We start from the raw sequence: 13841 nt of genomic DNA, 5'->3' as shown, positions 1-13841 counted from the left end.
TCCATACTGTCAATAATTTGTAAGGTATCCTATGGCATAACATACAGTGGCATGTCCACAGGAATAACTGGGGAAGGGAAATCCGCCTGTCATCTCCTGGCACAGAGTCAAAAGCGTGGGTTGCTCTGTTCAACAGAAACCCAGTTTCCTGGCCCAAAACCACTACAGCTTTGTCAAGAAACTGCAATGCAGGAGTAAGTACTATGAGCAAAAAAGGGAAGAAGGGAAGCAAGAGGAAAGGAAGTGGGGAAAAACCCCCCCACAAAAAACAGATACTACACACTACTCTAAGAGCACTGAGAAGTGCTCTCAGGGAGGACACGATAACCCAGACACACAGATAGGCAGAAGAAGGTGAGAGGGTGTAAGTGAATTTTGCGCTGACAGATTCAATGATGTCCACTCTGTTACTAGCTGGAGCTGATAAGTAGACTGCACTTTGCTTGACATGTCACCTGATCTACGGTGTTGCGCTTGAGTGAGAAGGTCAAGGAGGGCTAATGTGTGACCCACACATACAGAAATGTGAAAATCAATCAAAAGGCACAAAACATTAGCAGAGCGTATCAATGCAAAGCAGTGTATAAAACGTTATTGACAGCCTACAGTTCAGGATCATAAATAGAGAAGAGAAAGGCTTGTTTGAGCAGTAACTGCTACCAGGAAAAAGAACATTAGCTTCAAAACTGTACCTTCAGATCCCGTCCATGCATTCCACAAGTCTTCCACACTGATGAACTGGTCATCTCCATGGAAGCTGTTATGCTTGGCCTTCGGGTCATGGTAGTTTAGATCTTCTCTCAAAAACTACAGGACGACAAGGAGATTTGTAGTGATGACGAAGAATCTGTTTTGTTAACTGTCAAAACCATTTACAGCACTTAAATGACTCAACCTTTCTACTGCTGCTATTTATAGAATCACATACAGAATTTAGTGAATTCAGACAAATGTTTCCATGTAGCTGTACCCCTCAGTGAAATGTTTAAGCTTTCCTTTCTCCTACTACAGTCAAATATAACAAATGCTCACGTATCAGACCCCACATGCTTGAATGATGTTGTAAATTTGCCGTTGATGAGTTTGGATACAGTGCAACCATTGAGACCTGTGCCACTGCTGTGTCTTTATGACCCCCATAAAAGAAGAAAATTCTATTCCTGTGGCTTATGTGTGTCTGCTTCACTCACTGTGAAAAGGAACATAACACTATTTCTAAACATAAACGCACAACCATGCACTTTCCACTCACTATTTAATGAACTGGAACAGCCTAGAACCTCCTCTTCGCTCACGTTAACATTACAACATGTTATTTAACATTAAAACACGCTGCTTACTAGTAACTAAAAGCCAGACTGTGGAGTTATTAAAACCAAACAGAGTTAAAAGAAATGGCGGTTTTTGATTTGAAGATGAGCTGCCGACTCCACATCATTCCCAACTGTTATCATTTAATCAACATTTTTGATAACAGATCGTTGGCACCAATTCAATTAAATCAGTAGTACTTTAGACATCCAACAAGGAAAATCTGTCACACATTGGTCATGTAGATAAGTGCATTATTATTATTCCTCACACTTCATACAACTTCCTATCATTCTTTCACCTCATCATTTGCTCTTTGGATTTGTTTTTGTTGGTTAGCTAATGTAAAAATTTTGACCAGGGAACAGCAGTAACAAGTCAAAGCATTAATGAAATAATAAAGTTCTATAAATATTGAATCTTGACACAAAAGATTACAGCTGAAACCAACCAAGCAGTGTTATCTAATTACTTTGCTTTACCCCCCTAACAGTCAAAAATATATTACATTTTTCATATAAGACTGGGACAAGCTGAAAATCTACACAAATGGACCTGGGGAATGTTTGTCTCCTTTTACTAATTATTTTTAGTTGATTGAATAATTGATTAAATTAGTAATTATTGCAGCATTTCAAGCGTTTACGTTCTGCAATAAAAACCCAGATGCCAGTAACTGATTTATTTTAGCACATCACTATCAGCCAGTTACATGGCTCGAGTTACTATGTTTTATTGTCGCCCCCATTGGAGTGGTAGTAATCAACAACAGACCAATGGCTGCCCACATCATTGTAGGCTCACTCAGTCACCAGGCTTTTTAAAAACAAACCCTACACAACATCTTGCACTCCCACAAAAGCCAACTCATGCATCATGGGTGGAAGACAGTAATAAGTCATGAAGTCTTTGTTTCTTGATAGATTTGTGTGGGAGGATTTCACTACAGGGTGTGGAGATGGTCTGTAACGCAGGTGATATACCATTCTCCTGAAAATATACTCACTGGGAGATTAGCAGCACCTGCATAATGTGGCCAAGACCCGGAGCTTCTTAAAAGCCAGATGCAGACTTAACTACACTCTTCCTCCATTTATTCACTGTACGATAACAGGAAGCAGGACTACTGTCTTTGAGTGCTTGTGTTGAGCTTTTTATTTCTCGGCTCTAAGCCACTACAGATATGAGTGCCCACTGTACTGCACTTGATTCTATGCCTTACGGGCATTTGCATGCCAAGTGCCTCTTCTAAAAGCACAGACTGCTGCTTGCTTTAATCTGGCTTCAACCACATGCCAAGGACTGAACAAAACCAGACTGGATCCCCAGAAGAAGCCTCCTCAGAGCCACTATGTGTAGTTTAGACTTGAACTCAAATGGACTACAGGCAATGTCTGAGAAGCAGCAGATCAGACATCCTCTGAACATTAGACACCTGTTCTGCTGTGCATTATACTCATTGTATTTTAAAGAAAGGCAGCTAGCAATAGTATTTATGCCTTTCAAAAACAACCCTTTATTGTTATTACTAATGAGAGGTAATAATGCCCTTTGTTAAAATGTGCTTGGACAAATGTGACAACTTGTCTGACAGTTACAACCAGACCTAGTGTGTATTAGGTTAATTATTTGTAAAAGGATGGCTAGAGTGCAAACAGACCAACTTTTCCAGTCACTCACAGTAAGTTAAGGAGATTACAAGGTTATGATTAACTGACAGGTCAGATGACAGAGGATTACATTGATGATACCTGTAAGCCTCTTTAGACTGATTGCAGACCACCTCTGTGACTGTACAAACCAGAATACACCCTTCAACAGCACATGGCCTCCTGTTAATGATGACTTTTTAGTCTGTTACTTACACCGTCTGTCTCTACCACATCCACATTGCCGTTCGCGTCATCATCCATCTGCTTGTGGATGCTACGGATGGCCTCGAAGCTGAGGACGGCATTCTCGTCATTGCATAGTGGCTCATCAATACGACACAAATCTGTGGAGAAACACAGCCAAATTAGGGTAGGGTTAGCAGGCAACTTTAAAACTCAGGGCTCAACACAAGTAAAGCTGTAATTTAATTACTTAAATGAAGAGATCTATCTTTAGTTAATCACAAATACACAAAATACCCTTTGGTTTTGTGTTAGACTGAAAACTTGTTGAAAATTTTCACCTTAGCTTTTTATGCTTTTTGTGCGTCTTAAAAGTGAGCAGCACTATTCACAATCTGATCAAAAAATAATGTATCTTAGGTTTATGTTTACAGAATTCAGCAACAGGCAATGGATGTCAACTAATTAGAGTCAGTTCTATAAAAATACTATTTGAATCAAGTATTGAAGTGATCAAGTTACACTAGTGCTCATTTCAGATTCATGGTTTTAATACTTGTGTTTTTTGCATCAATGTCAGACTGTAGAACTGTTCTCACACACGCTCCCTCTTTCGCTAAGATAACTGAACTGTAAAATTCCTTGGCTGTGGACAAGGCCTTGTTTATGTAAGGACTTTCACACAATGTGGGGATGGTACTCAAACGGCAGATACCATGACTGTCGGACCAACTGTGTAGACCATGTCCCAAGGCAAATTAGAGCTTGTTAGTTTAGATGTTCCTTGTGTTGAACTAAATTCTTCATTCTGACCCGACTTAGTAACATTCAAGGATATCAGTGTGTAGGACTCCACATTTAATAGTAAATAAGTCATGACATTTATGTTTCCATGATAAATAATTACGTAATTAAGCAATCTGCCAAGTAATCTAGTGCAGGTTGTCTGCCCCCTGCGCTCCCACTCCTTCCTGAGGGATTAGAAATCATCTACCATAGATCAGAGATACAGTAATGGCACCACTCCCACTCAGAGGAAACCTTGTTTGGCATGTACTGCAGACACTCTCAGGCACTGTGTGAAAGGGTACTTTAACACATTACATGTAATAAAGTTTAACTGTTCATTGTGGCTGGATACAACAACAAAGACACCAAAGACCAAGAACCCTGTATAATATTACCTTCTTTTTTTTAAGTCTTATGTAACCACGTCTTACATGTTGCTGCTACCTTAGCAAGACAACACATTAAATGTGAGATTATTCATCTCAGTAAAGTTTTTTCCCCTGTAAATAAGTTCTACAAGTAGCGTGTGGTGTGTCAAACACAGTATGCTAGTGCATTTCACTGCATTATAAAGAGGACGGTGAAGGAGAGGGTTACCAACTTAAAAAAAGTGGCTTGCACTTCCTAACCGGATGTAAGCTTGAGGTTTTTCTCCTACAACAATGGGTTATAATAATGTTGGAGAGATGTTTTTAAATTGCAAGACTTCAGTTTTATTGAATAAAATGCTTGATTCTACTTTATGCTGGCTTGTAAATGTGTATTTCTGGTTTATTATTACAATACTTTTCTTGATGGACACTGATTTCTAAGTTGCCATTTTCACAATGACAGAGTGTAAGTAGGCAAAAATCTAACTTACTTCCGCTTTTGCAAATGGTTGAGCTGAGGTCCATATATCTCAATTTGTGCTGCTTCATCATTAATTACTGTCACACATACAATAGTGTATAATCAGTTACAAGCACCGCATTGTGCTGGCATTTTCAGCGTAATGCCCTTTCCCACTGATTAACTCATACTGATCCATTCATTCTTTACTCCCAGAACTGCATGTTATGACAGGTTGGCTTAGCAGATAGAGAGACAAAGCAGAAAGTAAAACACAGCACATATTATTCTGTGCAACATTAATGTTTGTTTCCATTAATGTTTCAGTAGTTGACAAACATGCTTTTCTACATGAAAACTCCAACCCAGGGCTAAGAAGGAGGGATGCATGACATGAACTTCCGTGTCATGCAAAGTTAATTTTTGAGCCACAGTACGCAAGCATTTCAGTTTCAGGGAACCTGCAATGCCACATACCACAAAGGCAATTACTCTCACCCCGTAGACACACACTCATTCACACTCACAATGTTAAACAAAGAATGACAGTTAAACTAGTGAAAGCCTACCACCTGCAACACTCTTATTTGCTGAACCTGGCCCTCTTTCACATTTGGCTTGCAAACCTCCGGAGACACAAGATAAGATATTTACATACCAGTCAGCCTGCATTTATTAGGAGCTCAAGTTACGCAAGTCATTCTGTGTGCCTGCATGTAGATGCAGAACACACTCTTTAATTTTGCCATATAATAACTGCTATTACAATGGCCTATCGTCTTTCAAAACACCTGTCATGTTTTGAAAATGACTCAAGATTGATTCCTTCCCACGCTGTGGCCTCTTGGGACTGCTATGACATCTGACACATATTATTAAAAATGTGCTTCAACTGCAAAATGTGTAGGAGCAACTTGCACAATGTCTCAACAGTTCCAGTTTAACCACACTGTTCAGCAGTCACAACACCAGATCACAATCGAGCAGGTTCACAGAAGTGCATTTTTGTGCAGCTGTTGCTAAAAGCATAGTTACATATTTCAACAGTTTAGCCTCTCGTAGAAGACTTTTATATAATTATTTTATAAATAAGACATATCGAAATCCTATCATAACTGGCTCATACGTCTCCTGAGCACACTCAGTTTCATACAGCGATATGCAACCACATATCATCATCATCATCATCATCCAATCTGATTCATACGATTATAAGTGGAAGCTCTTTGATAGGCCAACTTTTTTAATAATAATAATACAATATATAATATACACAATGACGAGTAATTTATAATTATTTTATAGCCATATCTTTTAGAAATACACTAATAATATTTTGACATCTTCATTACAACTCTGTGATTTAGAAAATACTGCTCTGTCACTCATTCACTTCAGAAACCATTAGATCAATTACCTCCTGTTAGACTACGTGGCTTGATCTAGGTTGGAGGACAAGGCTAAATGGAGAATACCAGCTGGACTATTCTCAGCATGGCCACTTTTAGTGCCTGCACAATCACAAAGATGTGGCACAGAAGCGCTGTAACACTGCCACTCTATTGTGTATGTCATCTTGGCTTGACAGATGAGCGTTACAGCAAAATTAGTGCCAAAATTATTTTAATTACTCACCTGACATCCCATTTTCAACAAGCTGACTGTCTGCCGTAGGTGGCGTTGGTTTGTCAGTCCAACTTTCTCCAACAAGACACGAGTAAAATATCCACAAGGTCACACATTTGTTGAACTCCATGACTGGTGTATGCTGGAAGAAGACACAATACCAGACTCCCTTGAAAATCCACATCATTTTAGCATCACAAATTTGTCAAATCACGTATAATTAAAAACACTGGAGCTTTTAATACCCCTTAAAACAAACATACTGGAAGGAAGAACAAGGTGCATTAATTGACTTAACGCTATCCAAGAAAGCTATCCACTGGTAGTTACATAAATAAAACCCTGCAGCAGCCGCAGACACATGCTATCACTTGTCAAGTGTGTTCGTCTTCCTGAATGAATCAACGCACACATTCGTTAGCTTTCTTATACCTGCTCTTAATTACCCAAAATTTAAACCTAATATTTTATGGGGTTAGCTGTGATTTTCCGGGGAGTCGTGTGACTTTAGGAGGAAATATAAACAGATTATAAGTGAGAGCAGTCTGGTTCCTCTGCGTCTGGCGACTGGGTGTCTCACAAGCCCCAGCTAGCTAGCTAAACACCCCGGCTAACTAGGAAATAAAGTGAAATATCCAATAAAAGAGGGCGAACTTACAAAGCGCTTCTGACACAACTCTCACCCCAATACTTCTGCGTTTTTCCACTTAGTTCTCACCGGAGTCGACCTGCTGTATTTGGTACAGATGTAGAAAATGCAGCACATTAGCCGCGGTAGACGTTGAGCTAACTGACCGCACTGCGAGTCAGACGGGGGACGTTAAAACGGAGCGAGAGCGGCTTTAGCTAGGCTACAAGGTACGGCTTCAACCGTCAGGCTGGAGAACTACACACTTAGAAATAAAACATGAAGTCACCTGTCATGTATCGCAACCAGGAGACGTGCGATTTCAGCGCTGGCTCGACATTGCAGCAGATACCTGGTCCCCGGAGTTGAAGCCCCTCCTGGGTTACGGTCTCGGTCTACTCCCTCCGACCGAGAGACTGAACCGAAGAAGCCGCAGAAGGTGGACGGACCGCGGGGCTGTCTTCCTCTACGGCACGGCCCCTTGGTTGACATCAGCTAGTGTCGCCACCCAGTGTCCGGAGTGTGTAACTACTAAAATGATCTGAGAAGCTTGCAGCACTGTGTCCTCTGGTGGATCATGTGAGGAATCACATGTAGAGGGTAATAGTAATTGTAGTTAATTACACCACCAGTCATACACCAATTCAATATCTCCATCTGTAGATAGATGGATTATATTTATAAACTTAACTGGGGGTGTGCTAATGTTGTTCATACAGTTTGGGTCCTGTCTCCAAGCTTCTCTAATGAAAATAAATGTAGTTCCCTTTAGTACAGTGCATTATTTTAATTATTTAATTAATTTTATACCCATTAACATGACTGACGTGTAATAAAATAGCTAGTTATAATAATTGTGCAGTCAAAAGTTGTTGTTAAATTCCATTTATTAATCATAGTTTTTGATTAATTTGGTTAATTGATTGAACTATTTTCTGATTCAGGAACAACTGGTACTCGTTCACTTCACTAACCATTAGACCGCTTAGCCTCTGTCCAACCTGTTAAAGTACATTTGACGATTTGGCTTGATCTAAGTTGGAGTACAAGGCTTAATAGCAGCTGGGCTATTCTCAGCATGGTTATGACAAACCATTAATACCTGCACAATATATGGCATTAACTTTAGTACTGTGCATAAATAGTGTGTGTCAGCTTAACCTAACATCTGGAAGGTTAACTGTGTGTCACTGTTTCACTGTGGGAAGTTTCCACTGTGTGGACATCCCCATCTATAAAACTGGCAAGTCAGTAAACAAACTTAAAATGTAGCTGAGTTTAATTTCCTTTTATTACATTTCACTTCGTCTCAGGAACACCTAGTTTCATTTGATTCCCGGGTTTTTATCCAGCAGCTTTAATATCTAGGTCACAGTTAGGAAAGCTGAATGTCATCATAATACCTGCAGCATCAGATTAACAGGGCAGTGAGAACTCAGGTATTGTAACTTGACAACATTTGAACTAACAACAACGTGGTGGCTCGTTATTTAAAGAATCTGTATGGTGTAAAATAATCAGTGTCAGAAGCCACTGTGTTTGTGTATGAACAGTATCTGACACTCGAAACCCGTAGTGAAAAATCCAAGAACACTTAAAGAGCTGTCACTTTACTTTCACACAAATACATGATTCAAATGTTTTGTGCATTGTACAAAAGTTTTACATTACATGACATACTGCGTTTAGGTGAAGGCATCCAATAATGAGGCAACAATACACGTACAGTACAGCTGAGTGAATAGACCCTACAGCAGCACGTGTGCAGATCTCGTTCATATTAATTTACACTATCTGAGCACTTCTTAAGCACTTCTCCTTCAGCTTCTAGTCAGAAGTCTTCAGAGGATTAAATGACCATCACCTCACGGCTCCTGAAGTCCCACACTGCCGTGAGATGGAAGGCCATGTTGGAGAAAACCACGAGATACTCGAACAGGGCAAACAATGTGTAACCTGGGATGGGAAGAAACAGACAGGCATTGCTTTACATGTACTGTTCAGCAGCTAGAAACATCTACAGAATGAATAAAAATGGACAATCTGATTTAATACCCACTCCCTGATTCACAGTACATGTTGTGCTTCCAATAGAAGAATCCAGCAAAAGCGCAGAAGGACACATATAGAAGTAAAAACCGCACCTTCCAGTGGTGAGACTTGGCATCCTATAAAAAAATATATAATACTGAGAACAGAAATACTGCATTTGTCACAAGGGGTTATAGGTTATAACATGTAATTATCTCACCTCAGGACTTAATGAATACTTCTTAATAGCGTTCCACAAACGGCAGGTTATCAGCATGTAGATAAGGGAGCTGACGAGGAACAGGACAAAGCCTTCCTTATGCACGACTAAGGTAGGAAACATATACACACACACAGCACAGGGTTGACTTAAAATCTCTCCAATTAAAATTAGCATTAGTGAAATTATGTCAGAGTATGTGTTACACACAGTATGTCTCACTGGATGATACATAAGTGAGGAGCAGGAGGCCGAGGTTCTCGAAGAGAGAAAAGGCCAGGTTCATGCAGCTGAGTGAACTCTCGAGGAACTTTGAAGCAAAACGTGTTTTATAAAATTTAAAATAGGTTAACGCCACCAGGAATCTCGGTGCAGAGTGCAGCCCAATGCAAAACCTCCATATGTGGCACTCAGGACTTAGGCTTATGGAGGCACTGATAGATGGCAGGTAGTTTGGAACCTGAAAACACACAATTAGGATTCAGTTTTAGTTTCAAATAACAAAAGGACACAGCAAACGACATGGAATAGATCTGACTTTAACACGGGAGTGAGGCGGTATCAGGACTTCACCTGGCAGTGTGTACCAGTAGAGTCCTCAAAATGAAAAACAGACGATATGAAGACACACGTTATCAGTCCGAGCAGTGGTAGGCACACCGTTCCCAGAACGCAGGTGGTGAAGGAGACCCTGATGACCAGGGGCCTCTCATGGCCCAAGACATTTGAGCCTTGTAGCATCTTAAACTGGGTCTGCAACAGTGCACAGGTCGGATTTAATACATCTTATGAAGCCATTAAGCTGATCTGGAAACAGCACCACGTTGTACTGTAAAGCTATGCTGTCAACATTAATTTTGAACATACAGATACAAACACATTTACCAAACACCTGACATGAACCTTACCTCCACTCTGCTTATTCTTTGCAGAAATTTGCTGCACGCACCAACAGCACTGCATTCATTGTATGAGGCTGCAGGCTGGACGTGGGGATTCCTGATATGAGCAATAGGGTGAGATCCCTAAGAAAAGAGCTGGGGATCGTCCAGCCATCTTGAATTTCTCCGACACTTCATGTGCACCAGCCTCATTTGGATTCAGATTCTCTCAGCAGACGATGATAAACAAGCCTGCAGGATGCAGCATCCTGAGGAGCATGATGCAATAACCCGCAGCACCCGGAAGAAAAAGTGAGTGGAGGAGAGCGCTCAGGTTGCTACGGGACGTCACGATGATGCACAGATGACATGCAAAATGCTCAAAATCAGCCACCATGTGAAAAAGAAACGTGCAAATGAGGGAAAATGTGTGATTGAGAAAGGTGAAGAAGGAGATGCGCTCTCCGTGGTGCTGGAGCGGCGCAAACCCCCCTTTTCGTTTTGATTCATTAGGTTTTTCCAAAGAAATCTAGACTAGAACCACACACAGTGAATGTTTGTGCATCGGATTGTCTGCACTCATGAGGTTAACATGTGTTTAGAGTATTAACTGGCTCAGTCTGTCTGTCAGTCCTCTGGTTTCTCTGTCAGTCGCTGCGCGGTCCTGTGCAGGACGAGATCACAAATGCATCACAGCTGAAATCCCCAGCACTCTGCTTTTTGTGTACTTCTCTGTTTGTGGTGTGTGTGTGTGTGAATGAAGTGTGTTTGGCACAGAGAAGCTCTAATGGTGTTTGGATCGGGATCATTTGTTGGAGCAAAATGAAACGATGGCGATTCCCAACTTTGTTGCGGTTTCTTCTGTGTGTCTGCATTTTGCCATGTAAGTTTCCACTTCATTACATGTTTGTTTTATCTGACGTGAGCGTGAATTTGTTTGAAAATACTTCATTGTAGTTTTAAGTTCAGTTAGTTCTGATAATTTATAATCTATGCCAGCAAAATAGCGACGAAACACATAAATAATATAAAATACAGCATCTTCCTTTCTTCATGTCACTATTTTAATATTTTGTTCATCATCTGTTTCTTCTCTTGCTCCATACAAGCTGTCACCCAGAATCCGCAGCCAGTTGTTCAGGGATTTTGCTCATCATCATAATCCCGAAGACCTTTGTATCCAGCACAGAGGCTTTATTGAAACTGCGATTAAGGGTTAACATCTGGCTGGTCTAAATCCATTGTTGACACAGGAAACAAACCCCATTTAGGACATAAACTGTGCACTATTTTTTAAAACTATCATCTCTCTGGTTTTCTGGTGATTTGGATTTTTATATGACACGGACAGGAAATAAAAAGGATCTTTTTTTAGCTCCCTGTGGAGCCTCATTTGATCCTCATATGTACAGATTGAGCATTCAGCCACCACATGCTGAAGATGCTGCTGGTACATGATGGCAGATTTGCCTCATCTCTTTTCAGAGCTTTAGAGAAGCGCAGTCTAGCCTGACATCCCCTTTGTCCCCTTATCACCATCTGTCCTATACACTCACATGTTCTCCAGTTCTTCCAACATCAGCTGCTCTGGCTTTGCTCTGAGTGTCACTGCCCAGATAAAACGATTATATATCACAGCAAATATTTAAACGTCCCTCACTAAAAGATGCTTTGTGGTGATTTGACTGTACATTTTCCCTTCTCCTTGCTTTAGCTTGTTGGTGTGCTCAGGGGAAATATGCTCACAAGCTCCTGAATGATTTATTCACCAACTATACTAGTGCGCTGAGGCCGGTGGAGGACACAAACACCGTCCTGAATGTGACCCTGCAGGTTACACTGTCCCATATTATTGACATGGTAAATATAGTGTCTTATTGTCAAATAAGAGACTATGAAACATTTCTCTGTTGTATATCACAATAAACTGACTGGTTACTTTGGCTTCTGGGGAGGTTTCTGATTAGTTTTAAAATAGATTAAACAAATAATCAGTTAAAAGAAAAACAAAGTTTTTGTACCTTACCTGTTCTTTGTTTTTTAGTTTTTATTTCCCAATTTGTTACAGGATGAACGAAACCAAATTCTGACTGCATATTTATGGATACGTCAAGTGTGGTTTGATGCACACCTCAGATGGAATAAAAATGATTACGATGGACTTGATACCATCCGCATACCTGGTAGTTATGTCTGGAGACCTGACATAGTCCTGTATAACAGGTAGGTCTGGTGTTTTGTTAATTATTCAGTCCTACTGCTGCTTCCTTTGGTCAGTATACAAATGCAAAAGACATGGAACTGGGTGTGTATGAATGTGAAGACAGCTCTAATGTGATTTACTGAACCAGTTCTCTTTGTTTTTCAGTGCAGACGATCGTTTCACTGGCCCCATGGACACCAATGTGGTCATCCGACATGACGGCCAGATGACGTGGGATTCCCCCGCCATCACCAAGAGTTCCTGCAAAGTAGACGTGTCTTTCTTTCCCTTCGATGCTCAGCAGTGCAGGTTCACCTACGGCTCCTGGACCTACAACGGTAACCAGCTGGACATCCTGAATGCCATGGAGAGTGCTGACCTGGCTGACCTGGTGGAAAATGTGGAGTGGGAGGTGCTGGGTATGCCGGCTAAAAGGAATATTGTTCTGTATGGCTGCTGTGCTGACCCTTACCCGGATGTCACCTACACACTTAAACTTAAGAGAAGAGCTTCCTTCTATGTCTTCAACCTGCTCATACCGTGTGTGATGATCTCTTTTCTGGCTCCACTGGGCTTCTACCTGCCTGCTGACTCTGGAGAGAAGGTGTCTTTGGGAGTCACCGTGATGCTGGCCCTTACTGTCTTTCAGCTGCTGGTTGCAGAGATCATGCCTCCTTCTGAGAATGTACCTCTCATAGGTAACAGCAATAAACCAGCAGTGCACATCTGTGAGGAGTGTAAGTTACAGTTCCTGCTGATTTCTTTCTCTTATTTTGTTTCCTAGGGAAGTATTACATTGCAACCATGACCATGATAACAGCCTCTACTGCTCTGACCATCTTCATCATGAACATACACTACTGTGGCCCAGATGCCAAGCCTGTTCCCAAGTGGGCAAAGAAGGTCATTCTGCAGTACATGGCCAGAATGTGCTTTGTATATGAAGTTGGAGAGAAACTGCATGTCGCCACAGATGGAGAAACAGGAGCCTCCTCTACTAAAGAGCACCAATTGCACAATGAATGGTCAGGCAGGACCAAGCAGAGAGGACTGCGTCTTCAAAGTGCAGAAAGGTCAAGAGACAGTGAGCTCCATAATTGCAGAGGAAAGAGATGACATGGATCAGATGATGAGTCCAGTAGGCTCCATCGGGAAAAACCCTACCAGCGACTACAGCACTTGGAACAATGACATTTTCATGAGCATGGACTGCGGAGATTTAGGAGGTGCAAGGAGATGCAGGAAGGGTGGTGTGAGTGACGGAGAGAGAAAAGATAGAGAGGTTTCCTGCAACACTCAAACCAATGAGCAACAGCTCCTGCACAACATCGGGTACATAGCCAACTGTTACAGAGATCAGAGGGCCACACAGAAGAGGACTGGGGAGTGGAAGAAGGTAGCCAAAGTTTTAGATCGCTTCTTCATGTGGATTTTTTTCATTATGGTGTTTTTGATGAGCCTCCTCATCATGGGAAAAGCCATCTAA

The 13841-nt window shown here is 41.2% G+C and overlaps 3 protein-coding genes across 3 annotated transcripts in view; 1 reads left to right on the top strand and 2 right to left on the bottom strand.

The window, feature by feature from the left end:
- Positions 1-7465, bottom strand: part of LOC113166021 (stromal interaction molecule 1-like) — a 24028-nt gene extending 16563 nt beyond the window's left edge. The window contains 4 exon segments of the mRNA XM_026365923.1: positions 693-807; positions 3177-3307; positions 6402-6534; positions 7310-7465. Coding sequence (XP_026221708.1) covers positions 693-807; positions 3177-3307; positions 6402-6522 — 367 coding nt within the window. The 5' untranslated portion in view covers positions 6523-6534; positions 7310-7465.
- On the top strand, positions 3702-13841 carry chrna10a (cholinergic receptor, nicotinic, alpha 10a). Its single transcript, XM_026365937.1, is given in 6 exon segments — positions 3702-4064; positions 11844-12012; positions 12221-12375; positions 12521-13053; positions 13140-13309; positions 13311-13841. Coding segments are annotated over 6 exon segments (1584 nt in total). The 5' UTR covers positions 3702-4038.
- On the bottom strand, positions 8335-10382 carry LOC113166032 (post-GPI attachment to proteins factor 2-like). Its single transcript, XM_026365950.1, has 6 exons — positions 10180-10382; positions 9845-10024; positions 9482-9731; positions 9272-9378; positions 9080-9188; positions 8335-8976 (listed from the first exon to the last, which is right to left on the bottom strand). Exons 2-6 carry the CDS (start codon positions 10010-10012, stop codon positions 8870-8872), a joined length of 741 nt encoding a protein of 246 aa, XP_026221735.1. The 5' UTR covers positions 10013-10024; positions 10180-10382; the 3' UTR covers positions 8335-8869.

The sequence above is a fragment of the Anabas testudineus genome, chromosome 13 (genome assembly GCF_900324465.2).
Source record: "Anabas testudineus chromosome 13, fAnaTes1.2, whole genome shotgun sequence".
Taxonomy (NCBI): Eukaryota; Metazoa; Chordata; class Actinopteri; order Anabantiformes; family Anabantidae; genus Anabas; species Anabas testudineus.
Note: the sequence above shows the minus strand (reverse complement) of the source record. Positions and strands in the feature narration are given on the sequence as shown.